The sequence below is a fragment of the Babylonia areolata genome, chromosome 12, assembly GCF_041734735.1.
Source record: "Babylonia areolata isolate BAREFJ2019XMU chromosome 12, ASM4173473v1, whole genome shotgun sequence".
Lineage (NCBI taxonomy): Eukaryota > Metazoa > Mollusca > Gastropoda > Neogastropoda > Buccinidae > Babylonia > Babylonia areolata.
The window spans coordinates 40,282,878-40,298,099 of record NC_134887.1 but is presented as its reverse complement, the minus strand read 5'-3'; the positions used below and the strand labels follow the sequence as shown (position 1 = coordinate 40,298,099).

General features: G+C 47.2%; 1 protein-coding gene across 1 annotated transcript in view; it reads left to right on the top strand.

Annotated features, from left to right (window-relative positions):
- The window catches only part of LOC143288198 (BCAS3 microtubule associated cell migration factor-like), a 48,508-nt gene that overhangs the window by 15,147 nt on the left and 18,139 nt on the right, over positions 1–15,222 (top strand). Inside the window, exons 8-14 of the mRNA XM_076596523.1 lie at positions 950–1,026; positions 3,724–3,807; positions 4,995–5,171; positions 6,214–6,444; positions 9,455–9,548; positions 12,156–12,299; positions 13,475–13,765. Coding sequence (XP_076452638.1) covers positions 950–1,026; positions 3,724–3,807; positions 4,995–5,171; positions 6,214–6,444; positions 9,455–9,548; positions 12,156–12,299; positions 13,475–13,765 — 1,098 coding nt within the window. The remainder of the gene's footprint in view (positions 1–949; positions 1,027–3,723; positions 3,808–4,994; positions 5,172–6,213; positions 6,445–9,454; positions 9,549–12,155; positions 12,300–13,474; positions 13,766–15,222) is intronic.

The window sequence follows — 15,222 nt, the reverse complement described above, 5'->3', positions numbered from 1 at the left end:
ATGTAACACAGACAGAGATGAGATCCATTTTTGTTAACGTGTCCTGCCCTTTTTGACCTTCGATCGAAATTAACTGAATCTAAGTATTATAATAATCCTTGCAGTTTTAGATTAAATGTGGTGTTGTCGTCCAGAAATGAGTCTACTCTCTATGGACTCCCTATTTATATTTACAAATTCTTGAAAAGACTGAACATTATGACATCATAATCTTTTCTTTTGCTGATGTATTATGTTCATGATATAATTGTGGTCACAGTTATAATTCCAGTATTTGTACTTATGTCACACCCCCCTCAGTGAGGGGCTTTGGCATTTATTTGAATAAAACAGTTCATTCGTTCATTCGTTCGTTCGTTCGTTCGTTCGTTCTCTCTCTCTCTCTCTCTCTCTCTCTCTCTCTGTCACACACACACACACACACACACACACCCACACACACACACACACACACACTCTCTCACTCACACTCACAGAGACACACACACACATTGCATACAATTTAAACAAACAAACTACAACGTTACATGATAAATCAATATATATCAAACATAAGTAAATTACATTTATGAAATTAACCTGAAAATTTAAGATATGCATGCATTGTAAAAGCGCCCTGTGTTTTATGAACAAAAAACGAAAAGAGGTTGAAAGAGAGAGAAAAACTGGTTTGGCTGGCTGGATCAAAGGTAAGTGAATAAAATGCCAATGAGTGCCTTTTCTATGTGTGTGTGTGTGTAACTTGTGTGAATGCGCTCATTGATTCAAAACACATGTAAATGAATGGTAATCATAATGTGTTTGTGTGATGTGTGTGTGTGTGTGTGTGTGTGTGTGTGTGTGTGACTTGTTGTGTGAATGCACTCGTTGATTCAAAACATGTAAATGAATGGTAATCATAATGTGTGTGTGTGTGTGTGTGTGTGTGTGTGTGTGTGTGTGTGTGCAGGATGTTTCCCATGCCCAGGTATCAGCCCCAACCCCATGGCCCTTGGAACTCACTGGCTGGCCTATGCTGACAAAAAGGTACAAATGCGTTTTTACCGATGGCTTTTTTCAGACATGATACAGAAATGGGTATGGATACTTATGTAGCCCCTGTCCTCGGAGACCAAGCTCTAAACGCTTTACAATCACGAGTCTGTAGCACAACAGGCTGCCTACCTGGGTAGAGCCATCTAACAGCTTCCATTGGGTGCTCATCATTTGTTTCCTGTGTCTTGCGATTAGGTTTCAGTCAAGCACACTTATACAGACATGCAATATTTTAGTGTATGACTGGGTTTTTTTTGGTTTTTACCCCACCATGTAGGCAGCTATGTTCCGTTTTCAGGGGTGTGCGGTTGGATATGTTCTTGTTTCCATAACCTACCAAATGATGACATGGATTACAGGATTGTTAACAATAAATCAACATAATAAAGGTAAATTTCATTGCTGACAGATATCAGGGTTCCAGTTCATGAGTACGGACTTCAGTATGTTGGGTGTAAATCAGAATGACTGGTCTTTTAAGGTCAGTTCTTTTGCTGTTAAAAAATGTAATAGAATACAAAACAGTACAATGCAGTGTGTAGAGATGCCAACTGTTATGATTTTGCCATATTCTGTTGTGCTTGATCACAGTTTGTTCTGACGCGACCCCAACGTCAGAATTGTTCCCATGAATTCATTTTCGACTACATAGCACGGTTTCCTGTCGTAACATTTCGCAGACACTCTAGACCTATCGATCATGAGTCCAGGGGCAGTCACTACTAACCTCGGCCTCACATGGTGATGCTCAGCTGATTGCACGCGTTGTTTACATTGAAACAACATTGAGTGGACCAGTCAGCAGAATCATTTAGCCAAACAAGAGAGAACCTGGCTAAATCGAGTTGCGCCTCGTCTCGGTCAAACAGTGTCTGTGCCCATTTCCTGATGTGTCTCGGAGTCCAAGTGTTCCTACCAAATTCAAAATATTCCCACCAAATTTCCTGATTGTTCCTACAAACACTTGACAGGAGTTGGCATCTCTGAACGTGATACGATTTGATACACAAACAATATGACAAGACAATGCATTGCAATGCAATTCAATGCAATGCAATACAATACAACGTTCGGTCAGGGTGTTTCCGTTTCTGCCTTCCCAATGCAATTAGACCCCGCCCCAGAAAAGGAGTTGACCAGGACCGTGACTGGACCGTGATGATTACGATGCATGTCACGCCCTGTGTGTTGTGTTACAATAGGTCCCTGTTGACCAGTCACACTGTGACATGATGCGATGTGATGTGTGTCACGCCCTGTGTGTTGTGTTACAGTTGGTCCCTGTTCACCAGTCACACTGTGACATGATGCGATGTGATGTGTGTCACGCCCTGTGTGTTGTGTTACAGTTGGTCCCTGTTGACCAGTCACACTGTGACATGACGCGATGTGATGTGTGTCACGCCCTGTGTGTTGTGTTACAATAGGTCCCTGTTGACCAGTCATACTGTGACATGATGCGATGTGATGTGTGTCACGCCCTGTGTGTTGTGTTACAATAGGTCCCTGTTGACCAGTCACACTGTGACATGACGCGATGTGATGTGTGCGATGTGATGTGTGTCACGCCCTGTGTGTTGTGTTACAATAGGTCCCTGTTGACCAGTCACACTGTGACATGACGCGATGTGATGTGTGTCACGCCCTGTGTGTCGTGTTACAGTTGGTCCCTGTTCACCAGTCACACTGTGACATGACGCGATGTGATGTGTGCGATGTGATGTGTGTCACGCCCTGTGTGTCATGTTACAGTTGGTCCCTGTTCACCAGTCACACTGTGACATGACGCGATGTGATGTGTGCGATGTGATGTGTGTCAGACCCTGTGTGTTGTGTTACAGTTGGTCCCTGTTCACCAGTCACACTGTGACATGACGCGATGTGATGTGTGTCACGCCCTGTGTGTTGTGTTACAGTTGGTCCCTGTTCACCAGTCACACTGTGACATGACGTGATGTGATGTGTGCGATGTGATATGTGTCACACCCTGTGTGTTGTGTTACAGCTAGTCCCTGTTCACCAGTCACACTGTGACATGACGCGATGTGATGTGTGTCACGCCCTGTGTGTTGTGTTACAGTTGGTCCCTGTTCACCAGTCACACTGTGACATGACGTGATGTGATGTGTGCGATGTGATATGTGTCACACCCTGTGTGTTGTGTTACAGCTAGTCCCTGTTCACCAGTCACACTGTGACATGACGCGATGTGATGTGTGTCACGCCCTGTGTGTTGTGTTACAATAGGTCCCTGTTCACCACTCACACTGTGACATGATGCGATGTGATGTGTGCGATGTGATGTGTGCGATGTGATGTGTGTCACGCCCTGTGTGTTGTGTTACAATAGGTCCCTGTTCACCACTCACACTGTGACATGACGCGATGTGATGTGTGTCACGCCCTGTGTGTTGTGTTACAGTTGGTCCCTGTTCACCAGTCACACTGTGACATGACGCGATGTGATGTGTGCGATGTGATGTGTGTCACGCCCTGTGTGTTGTGTTACAGTTGGTCCCTGTTCACCAGTCACACTGTGACATGACGCGATGTGATGTGTTGCGATGTGATGTGTGCGATGTGATGTGTGTCACGCCCTGTGTGTCGTGTTACAGTTGGTCCCTGTTCACCAGTCACACTGTGATATGACGCGATGTGATGTGTCACGCCCTGTGTGTTGTGTTACAGTTGGTCCCTGTTCACCAGTCGGGTGGCGGCATGTCCGGCGATGGATCGCAGAGCTATGCTGCCACCGTGATTAGTGCTGCCAAGGTGGGTAACTCATTTGCTGACTTACTGACATAGGTGGACTGGTTGGTTTTCGGGTCGGGAAATAGTTTGGGTTTTTATATAGGGCTTTAAAAGTTTATCTTTGAAAATTTGTAAAAAAAAAGAAGGAAGGAAAAAAAAAAAGACTGGCATGCCGTTTGCTCTTAAAGGTCTTTAGAAAAAATGCCCCAGGTTTGTAAAGTGTTTTTTTTCTTAAATAAATTTTGGCTCTCTCAGTTTGCTAAGAAAAAAAAATTATACATGATTTATCACTGACAAAAAAAACACAACAACAACAACATCATTTCAATCAGTGATCATTTAAGCAGTGAATTTATAAAGTTGAGTAAAATTTTAACAAAAACAAAAACAAACGAGACCTGATACTGAAAGGATTTTTTCAAATGAAATTACAGTTCTCATCTGCATAACAGATGACGAATCACGCAAGGGGCATAAGCCTGCACTGAAAATAATGTGCCATTCACTTTGGTTTAAGACAAGATAGTTTAAAATGTTTGGCCTTTGTCATTTCAAAGGTTTGTATTATAAAAGACAAAAGAAAAAAAAAGAATGCAATTCAAATTGTAGGGAGGTGCTTTTTTTCTGGTTTTCCTCACTCAACCCAAGTGTTACTGGTTACCTGACTTTTGTTTTCAGTGTTGGGTATGCATACTTATGACTTATCAGAAGCATTTGTGTGTATGTGCATGGTTGTTTTTTTGTTTTTGTTTTGTAAGTGTGTCTGCACTTGCATGTATAAGTGTGTCTGTCTGTGTGGAGTGCAAGAAAGGATTAACTTGTGGTAAAAAAAAATCCCGTTACAGTGTTAATTTTTGTCATCTTTTTAGCGCACATAAAAGAACCCACGGCAACAATGGGGTTGTCCCTGGCAAAATTCTGTAGAAAAATCCACATTGATTGGAAAACAAATAGAATTGCAGGCAGAAAAAATTACAAAAAAAAATGGGTGTTGCTGTCAGTGTAGCGTCGTGCTCTCCCTGGGGAGAGCAGCCCGAATTTCACACAGAGAAATCTGTTGTGACAAAAAGAGTAATACAATACAGTACAGTACAGTACAATCTTTTTCCCCTCCACATTTTTGGGGGGGGGGGGGGGGGGGGTTCTCTCAACTTCAGCTCATTCAGTCCACCTCTCACACTCACTAGTAGGGCATTAATTGATTGCAGGGGGCCATCAAGGGTTTGACCATGTTCAGCGAGGCAGTGGTGCACAGCGTGACGGGGACCAAACCCCTGCAGAGCCCCAAGAAGTATGAGCTGGCTCCCCCTGACGAGAACGGCCACCGCCCGGGGATCGTGTCGGTGGTGGACCTGAAGACCATCACAGCTACCGTCAGAGACATGGTGAGTTGGGGGGGGTGTGGTATCTCCCACCCCATCCCCCCTAACTTTGGCAGTGGTATCTCCCACCTCAACCCCCCCCCCCAACCTTGGCAGTGGTATCTCCCACCCCAACCCCTCCCCCCCCCAACTTGGCAGTGGTGTCTCCCCCCCCAACCCCCCCCCCCATCCTTGGCAGTGGTATCTCCCACCCCAACACCTCCCCTAACCTTGGCAGTGGTATCTCCCACCCCAACCCCCCCCCATAACCTTGGCAGTGGTATCTCCCACCCCAACACCTCCCCTAACCTTGGCAGCGGTATCTCCCACCCCAACACCCCCCCATAACCTTGGCAGTGGTATCTCCCACCCCAACCCCCCCCCATAACCTTGGCAGTGGTATCTCCCACCCCAACACCTCCCCTAACCTTGGCAGTGGTATCTCCCACCCCAACACCTCCCCTAACCTTGGCAGCGGTATCTCCCACCCCAACACCCCCCCACCCCCACCCCTGTGGGTGGGGGGAGAAGTTGTGTGTGTGTGTTTGTGTGTATGTATGTGTGTGTTTGTGAGTGTGTTTGTGTGTGTGTATAACAGTTTTCAGTTGTCAGTGGTGGACCTGAACACCATTATGGTCATTGTCCGAGACATGGTGATGGGGGGTGTCTGTGTGTGGGTGTTTGAGTGTGTGTGTGTGTGTGTGTGAGAATGGCCATCGCTTGGGGATTGTGTCTGTGGTGGACCTGAAGACCATTGTGGACACTGTTAAGAGACATGGTGAGATGGGTGTGTGTGTGAGGGGAGGGATTGGGGGGGGGGAGAGGTGTTTGTGTGTGGGTGGGTGTGTTTTGGTGTGTGTGTATGTGTTGTTTGTGTGTGTGTGTTGTTTGTGTGTGTGTGTGTGTGTGTGATGAAATGTATCTGCATCAGTGTGCATGTATGTGTAATTGTATTTGTAAACGTTTGATCTGGGCTGTCCGGAAAAAGGATGTCCAAATATTCATCATCATCATCATTATCATTATTATTATCATTCCTTCTGTCCACAACGCAATGCACACACAGTGGTCAGTGTCGGACGACCCGGACATCATGGGGCTCCTGGCCCACTTCCACGCGCACGCCAACGAGCCCGTGGCGGCCATGGCCTTCGACGAGAGCGGCATGCTGCTGCTGACGGCCTGCAAGCTGGGCCACAACTTCCACGTCTTCCGCCTGATGACCCACCCCTGCAGCTCCTCCCTGGGGGCCGTGCACCACCTGTACACCCTGCACCGGGGCGACACCACTGCCAAGGTTAGTGGGTTGGCTGTGCTGGTGTGTGGGGAGTGGGGAGATACCATTGTCAAGGATGGTGGGTGGGGGAGTTTGGGAGAGATACCACTGCTAAGGTTTGGGGGGGTGTGGTGGGGGGGGTTGGGGGGGAGATACCATTGCTAAGGTTAGGGGAGTTGGGGGTCTGGAAGATAGAACTGCTAAGGTTAATGGGTTTGGGGATTGGGGAGATACCACTGACAAGGTTAGGGTGGGGTGGGGAGTGGAGATACTACTGCCAAGGTTAGGGGGGGGGTGTAGGGAATGGAGATACCACTGACAAGGTTATGGGGGGGTGTTGGGGTTGGAGATGCTACTGCCAAGGTTAGGGGGGGGGTGTAGGGAATGGAGATACTACTGCCAAGGTTAGGGGGGATGTAGGGAATGGAGATACTACTGCCAAGGTTAGGGGGGTGTAGGGAATGGAGATACTACTGCCAAGGTTAGGGGGGATGGGGAGTGGGAGGTACCATTGCCAAGGTTAGGGGGGGTGTTGGGGTGGGAGGTTTTGGGGTGGGAGATACCACTGCCAAGGATAGGGGTGGGGTGGGGAGTGGGAGATACCACTGCCACGGTTAGGGGGGTGTTGGGGTGGGAGATACCACTGCCAAGGTTGGGGGGGGGGGTGTTGGGGTGGGAGAGACCACTGCCAAGGTTAGGGGGGACGGGAAGTGGGAGATACCTCTGCCAAGGTTGGGGGGGTGTTGGGGTGGGAGATACCACTGACAAGGTTGGGGGGGTGTTGGGGCTGGAGATACCACTGCCAAGGTTAGGGATGTGTGTTGTGGTGGTGCAGGGTGGGTGGGGAAGATACCACTGTAAAAGTTAGGGGGTTCAGGGTGGTTGGGAAAGGGTGGAGGGGGTGTGGGGGAGGGGGAGGCATGGGGTGGGGTACAGGATAGAAATGAGTGAGCATGGAGTTTGGAAGTTTTGAGGGGTTGTAGGCAGCCTTGTTGGTCGGTCCGTTACTTGCAATACACCACTGTGAATGCACATACGTAAACCAAACACAAGCAGAAAAAGTGTTGGTATGTGCGCATACACATGCACACACACACATACACAAGCACACACATGCACGCACACATGCACACTGTTTCTCACTCACACGCACACACACACACACACACACACACACACATAGCATGAAAAAACGATAGGAATACAAATGGACTTGCAAAAAACAAGAAAACGAAAACAAATAAATAATATAATGAAATTGGAAAAATGAATGAATGACTTGATTTATACATTTATCTTCAGGCACTCACTGAAATACCTCCAGTTGTATATGTTGCTTTCACACCAGAAGCGATTCATATTTCTCTTTTATTTTTTCCTAGAGTTATTGATTTCTGTATAATTATTTGTTGTTTTAGATTTATTCCGAGAAATAGCTTGTGTGCAGTATAACCTCACCGTCAGTGACTACACTGATTTCTGTGTGTGTGTGTGTGTGTGTGTGTGAGAGAGAGAGGGTGAGAGACTAGTCTTACGTGCCACTGATTTGAACAGTAGTTTTGCTTTCGTTTCTTTACGCTACTGGTAATGTGTCTTCTTTTCATTGTTACTTTCTTCCATGAGGGTGACTTTTGCTTTCTATTCTTCCCCACTGCCTTTCTACCTCTCCTTAAAGAAATCTCCTCAGACTGGTGCAAGAGGGTTTGTGGGCGCATCAGTCTGCCCACAGCCTCATGAAAACAGCTGTCGATTTCTGGCAGAGAGAGGACATGGGCTCTCAAGGCAATGGCAGAAGCAGCAGAAAAGAGTTCCAGCTGGATCTGGTTTTAGGAGGAATGAAAATATACTTCATAAGGATTAAATTTCCCTATTCAAACTGGGCATACGATGGCTCAGTGGTTAAAACGTCTGCCAGGAAAGGTGACTTAGTCCTGAAGTGGCGACCACCGTGGAGGCGCGGGTTCGAACCTGCTGAGGACCAGGAAAAAAAAAAAGAAAGAAAATGCTGCAATACAAGGGCATCCAGGAGTCATGACTTGGGTGCAGCCCGGCCCCCTTAGAGTGTAAGGAGTTAAGGGCCGAAACACTTGACTGAGGGGGGAGGGGGGGGTGGGCTTCTTCTCTGAAGACCTTGTGCTGTCCAGCTCTCCCTAGAGTTTCTTATCACTTCTTTTCTTTCTTTTCTTCCATGAGGGTCACTTTTGCTTTCTGTTCTTCCCCGTTGCCTTCCTACCTCTCCTCAAACAAGTTTTTCCTTGGGTCCCTGAGAGGCAATCATTCGGTGGGCTTGTTTTGATTTGTATTGTATTTGTATTTGTATTATTATTTTTATCACAACAGATTTCTCTGTGTGAAATTTGGGCTGCTCTCCCCAGGGAGAGCGCATCGCTACGCTACAGCGCCACCCATTTTTTTGTATTTTTTCCTGAGTACAGTTTTATTTGTTTTTCCTATGCATTTTTCTACAGAATTTTGCCAGGAAAAACCCTTTTGTTGCTGTGGGTTCTTTTACGTGTGCTAAGTGCATGCTGCATCTGAATGACTAGCGTCCAGACCACTACTCAAGGTCTAGTGGAGGGGGAGAAAATATTGGCGGCTGAGCCTTGATTCGAACCAGTGCGCTCAGATTCTCTCGCTTCCTAGGTGGACGCGTTACCTCTAGGCCATCACTCCACTTATTGATTGGTTGTTTTTTTATTTTTCTCACACTTTTTCAGGTCAAGGTGAAAACACAACTATCAAAAATTGTAACCAAGGGGTAAAAAGAAGCAAGCTGAAAATAAGTGAAACAACATGTATGTACTGTCAGTGTGGAATTAATGACACTTTGTTGGGCATTTCATGAGTGATAAACAACACATTGAAAAACAAACCGACCATAAGATTAGCGCTGTAAATTTAAAAATCATTCAGTTATTTTAAAACAGTCCCTCTATAGCAAAGATATTGTAACGCATGATACACATTATGTATGTGTTTATAAATATGTATATCTATTACATATTCATGCATATTCTGTGTTGTTTTGCAGGTGACGCAGGTGTCTTTCACCAAAGACAGTCGCTGGGTGGCTGTCAGCACTCATCGTGGCACCACACACGTCTTTCCCATCACTCCGTATGGAGGTCAGCTGTATACCTATTTTATTTTATTTTATTTGTTATTAATTTTTGTTTGTTTGACATATTAACTCACTCAGTACGGCCAGTCCTCTCTTCTCCTCTACGCAGACCCCTCGGATGTCCAGTGGGTGTCTGAATGACCCAACCTTTAGCTTCCGTCGTCAGAATTGTGGTATTCTTTGTCAACATTCACGTCTTCAGTATAAGAGCCTTCCGCTTGCAATATTTTGATGATGATAATTGGGGTGAAACGCTGTTAACGTCGTCTCTTTCGCCGTTCATATGGAAAGAGTTAATGATCCCAGGGTCTTCTCGAGTGTATAGCCTCCTGGTGACCTACCGTCTGTGGATCCCTGAGATCATGGCTGTGTCTGGGTGACTCTGAATCAGTGGCATTGGGAATGATGACACCAATCCATGCAGTAGCGAAAAAAAATATAAAAAAAAGGTTCTCGCAGACTGTCTTGAAATATTATGTAACGATAATGAGGGGAGTTTGAATAGTGTTTTTTCTGGGTTTGTTGTTACTGTGGACTTTATGGGAACACATTTTTTTTTAAAGACAGGATTGAAAACTGTCCAATATGAACATGAGAATGGTTTGAGGATTTGTTACCCATGATTTACACCAATAGTAAAGAGTGGTAACTCTCTCCATTCACACGGTATACAACTTCAATTCAGTGCTGCTTATGGTACCGATTCAGCTAGGACACAGGTAAATAAATGGTACATTGGAGCAAACCCAGACACTTCCTGAAAAAAGAAAGCACCGGGCCTGTCCTTATACTGATCATCTGACGTGCACACACAAATAAGCTTTTATTCAAGACTGGCATAGCCTGTTCCATCCTGAACAAGCCACACAGAACACATGGACAATACAGAACAAACACATGGTTGCCTAAGTGGTTTTTCAACTGGAAATTAAACAATTAGGCCAGGAAATGAAATGAGTAAAAATAATAAAGATTAACATGATTTACACCATTCCATGAGGCGTCATTGCAGAATCGGGTGTTGGACTCTCTGATCCAGTGTTCACCAGTGATCCAGGTTCGAGGCCCCGCTTTGGCGTGATGCTGTGTCATTTGGAAGGACGCTTTGCTCTCATTTTTCTCACTCTACCCACTTGTGAACGGGTGGGGACCTGACTTGGCATGGAGAAGGTTCAAAGGGTGGAAGGAGTGGACTGGGCCCTGCCTCCCTGTGCTGAGCCCCAGACACAGTGGATATAAGTTCACTTCCCCGGTGGCTGTGAAAGGTTACGGGGCTTTAACCCTTTTATGTAAACTTCTTCTTCTTCTTCTGCGTTCACTCGTATGCGCACAAGTGGGCTTTTACGTGTACGACCGTTTTTACCCTGCCATGTAGGCAGCCATACTCCGTTTTCGGGGGTGTGCATGCTGGGTATGTTCTTGTTTCCATAACCCACCGAACGCTGACATGGATTACAGGATCTTACGTGCGTATTTGATCTTCTACTTACATATACACACGAAGGGGGTTCAGGCACTAGCAGGTATGCACATATGTTGACCTGGGAGATCGTAAAAATCTCCACCCTTTACCCACCAGGCGCCGTCACTGTGATTCGAACCTGGGACCCTCAGATTGACAGTCCAACACTTTAACCACTCGGCTATTGCGCCCGTCTTTTATGTAAACAAGAGCACAGGATGAGGAGTCAAGGTGGTTGCTGTCAAAAGAGGAAGCTGGTCAGGGATACAGAGGGGAGGTAACCTACTTCCGGGAGGTTATCGGCCATAGCTACTTTCGTTTTCTCTGTTTAGGCGGATAGTAGTTTGCACAGGACAGCAATCTGACTCCCTGTCGGAGTCTGCACTAGTGGGTCACGGTAAGTATGTTAGATAAACGTAACTTTAGGAAAAAAAATTTCCTTTTATCCATATTCAAAAAGAAAAAAAAGGAGCCTTTAAATTATTGTTTGAAAACTTACCAGCTAATCCCCTATTCCTCTTGTTGTCCGTGAACTGAACCAGCCACCCGGTTGCTCATAAACTTACCAACCAATCAACTGATTGTTGACAAATCAACCAGCCAACCAAATGACCCAGCTTTGCACCAATGTTGGTACAGGGCTCATACAGTCATGAAAGTCTTGGGGGGGGAAAAACAAAAACATTTTCAGGGCAGGAAAAATCTTTGAAACTATTGTTTTGCCCTTCAGGGTCCAGAAAAGTATTGGCATTTTGATAAAAGCCTTGACCAGAGTTTCATGCATTTAAACAATTAAAAAAAATAAAAAAAGAGTAAAAATTGAGCATTGATTTCTTTTAGCAGTGTAGCAGACAGTTTAAAAAAAAAAGAAAAGAAAAGACTTTGGCTTTGTGTTTGGAATGGAAAGTTTTTAGTCTGGTCGGGAACTGGAATTTTCTTTGGTCTCATTATGTTGGAACCCTGGGTTTATGATGCTTCCCCTACCCCTGTCAGGGCATCCAGAAGACATGACCTGGGTGAGGCCTGCCCCCCATAGAGTGTAAGGAGTTCAGGGCCGAAACACTTGACTGAGGGGGGGGCTTCTTCTCTGAAGACCTTGTGCTGTCCAGCTCTCCCTGGAGTTTCTTATCATTGTATGTATGTCGCCAGGGGCGGTGAACGTGCGCACCCACTGTGGGGCTAGGGTGGTGAACCGCGTCAGCCGCTTCCACAAGAGCACGGGTCTGGACGACCTGGAGCAGGGGGCGGCCGGTCGCCACAGCCCTGTACTGTCCAGCAGCCCTGGCTCTGCTGGTGAGGGGGGGCTGTTGTGTGGGGTGTTTATGGGGGGGCTGGGGGGTGCTTTAGGGTGAGGCTGGGTGTGTGAGTAGGTGAGTGGATGTATTGATATGTGTGGGTGGTTGGGTGGGGTGGGTGTGTTGGTGGGAGTGATTGGGTAGGAGTGGGGATGTGTTTGTGTCTGTACTGTCCAGCAGCCCTGGCTCTGCTGGTATGGGGTGGCTGTTGTGTGGGGTGGTGATTGGGGTGGGGGGGTGCGTGGCTGGGTGTGTGGGGTGGGGTGGATGTGTTGGTATGGGTAGGTGGGTGTGTTGGTGGGGTGTGGTTGAGTAGGAGTGGGGATACGTTTGTGTCTGTCTGTACTGTCAAACAGCCCTGTTCAGCTGGTGAGTGGTGGCTGTTGTGTGGGGTGTTTGGGGGGGGGGGGGGGGGCGTGGCTGGGGGGGTGGTGTTTATGGGGGGGGGGGTGCTTTAGGGTGAGGCTGGGTGTGTGAGTAGGTGAGTGGATGTATTGATATCAAACAGCCCTGTTCAGCTGGTGAGTGGTGGCTATTGTGGTTTGTGGGGAGTGGGGGTGGGGTTCGGGAGTCGGGTGTTTTTTGGGTGTGGCTGGGTGTGTGGGGTGGGTGGGAGTAGAGGTGGGAGTGGGGATGTGTGTGTGTCTGTCTGCTGTCCAGCAGGCCTTGAGTTCCTGGTAAGGGTGGTGTAGAAGACGTGTGTGTGTGTGTGTGTGGGCCGTGTGCATCATGCGTCTTGGACACTTTTTTTGTTCTCCCTTTTTTTTACATGGAAATTTGGTATTGATGTCACATGAAAAGTCATGAACAAACGAACAAACAAAAATCAGCAACAACAAGTAAGACAAAAAAAGAAGCAAAATTGTATGTGTGGTGTGTGTGTGTGTGTATGTGTGTGTGTGTGTGTATTGTGTGTGTGTGTGTGTGTGGTGTATGTGCATATGTATGTGTGTGTGTGGTGTGTGTGTGTATGTACATGTGTGTATGTTGTGTATGTATGTGGTGTGTGTGTGTGTGGTTTGTGTGTGTGTATGTATGTGTGTGTGTATATGGTGTGTGTGTGGTGTATGTGCATATGTGTGTGTGTGTGTGTGTATGTGTGGTGTGTGGTGTTTTTTTGTGTGTGTGTGTGTGTATACATCCACCCTCCTCCCCCACCCTCCCCTCTTACAGGACCCCAGGACCACTACCCCAGCCTCATCCGGCAGAACGCCCTCAACAACAACATGGGCAACCCCCGCCTCCCGCCCTTCCCCCACCCCACCACCATCCAGCCGCTGGCCCAGATCAAGTCGCAGGACATCATCGCGGGGCTGGGGGCGGGCATCACGGGGGGCACGGCCGCCATCCGGCCAAAGTCCCCGCCCCACAGCGCCTCGGCCACCGACAGCGTCTTCAGTGTGGCGGCCGCCTTCGCCACGCCCCGTCTGTGGGTCACGTCTTCCGCCATGAGTGTGGATCGCAGTGAGTGTTTTTGTTTTTGGAGTGTGTGTGTAATGTGTGTGTGTGTCTGTGTCTGTGCGTGGAGTGGGGGGATGCATGTGTGTGTGTGGACAATGTGTGTGTGTGAGCAATGTGTGTGTGTGGACAATGTGTGTGTGTGGGCAATGTGTGTGTGTGGACAATGTGTGTGTGTGGACAATGTATTTGGTGCAGCAACCACCTTTGCCTTGCGCCGTCTGTGGGTCACGTCTTCCGCCATGAGTGTGGATCGCAGTGAGTGTTTTTGTTTTTAGAGTGTGTGTGTCTGTGTGTGTCTGTGTGTGTGTGTGTCTGTGTGTGTGTGTGTGTGTGTGTGTGTGTCCGTGTCTGTGTGTGTGGAGTGGGGGATTGCATGCGTGTGGACAATGTATTTTGTGAGCCTTCGCCTCGCACAGTCTGTGGGTGACGTCTTCGGCCATGAGCGTTGACCGCAGTGTGTTTTTTTAGAGTGTACGTGTAATCTGTGTGTGTTTGTGTGTGTGTGTGTGTGTGTGTGTGTGTGTGTGTGTGTGTGTGGATGCGTGGACTTTTCCTCTGTGGATGATGCGTCCTCGACCATGAACATGAACTGGAGTGAGTGCTGACTTCCTTTTTTTCTCATTTCTCCTTATTTTTCTAGGACAGCATAACTATTCCATATTTTTTGTTTTCTTTCACTCTAAGCTCCCTCCATCGTGCAAGGAGGCGTTGAGGGGCGGGGCTGTTTGTGCTGAGCTAGAATGGCACAACACCTTTAATTACACATACTTAACCGTGACCCAGCTAGTGCAGACTCTGGCAGGGGTCTGACATTCCTGTCCTGTGCAAACTACTATCCGCCTATGCAGAGAAGACAGAAGCAACTATGGCCGATAACCTCCCAGAATTAGGTAACCTCCCCTTTGTCCCGCTGGCTAGCGCCCTCTTTTTCTGGCAGCCATCATGACTCCTGTTCCTGTGCTCTTCATACGGCTAAATTTTTTTGTATTTTCTGCCTGTCTGTCGATTCTCTGGCGTTCTTGTTTTTTGTCAAATTATGTCTCCAACCAGGTCACATAATTATGTAGCTCGATTGGGCGATCGCGCTAAAATTAAGGCGCGATCGCAATCGATTCGCTGACACTCTGGGCCCTCTACTCCTGGCCCTCTCAACAACGCCATTGCAGTCACAACAGGCATTCTGTTTCTTGTTTTCTTTCACTCTAAGCTCCACCATCGGGCAAGGAGGCGTTGAGGGGAGGGGCTGTTTGTGCTGAGCGGATGCATTACATTCTGTTTCTTTTTACATTTTTTTTTTCCTTACGACAGCATACCGTTCTATTTCTTGTTTTCTTTTCGTTCGAAGCTCTACCTTCAGGCAAGATAGCGATGAGGGAAGGACTGTTTGTGGCACGCTGGTTCAGTAACAGTGTGTCATTCTATTTCTTTATTATTTTTCCTAAGACAGCATGGTATTCTGT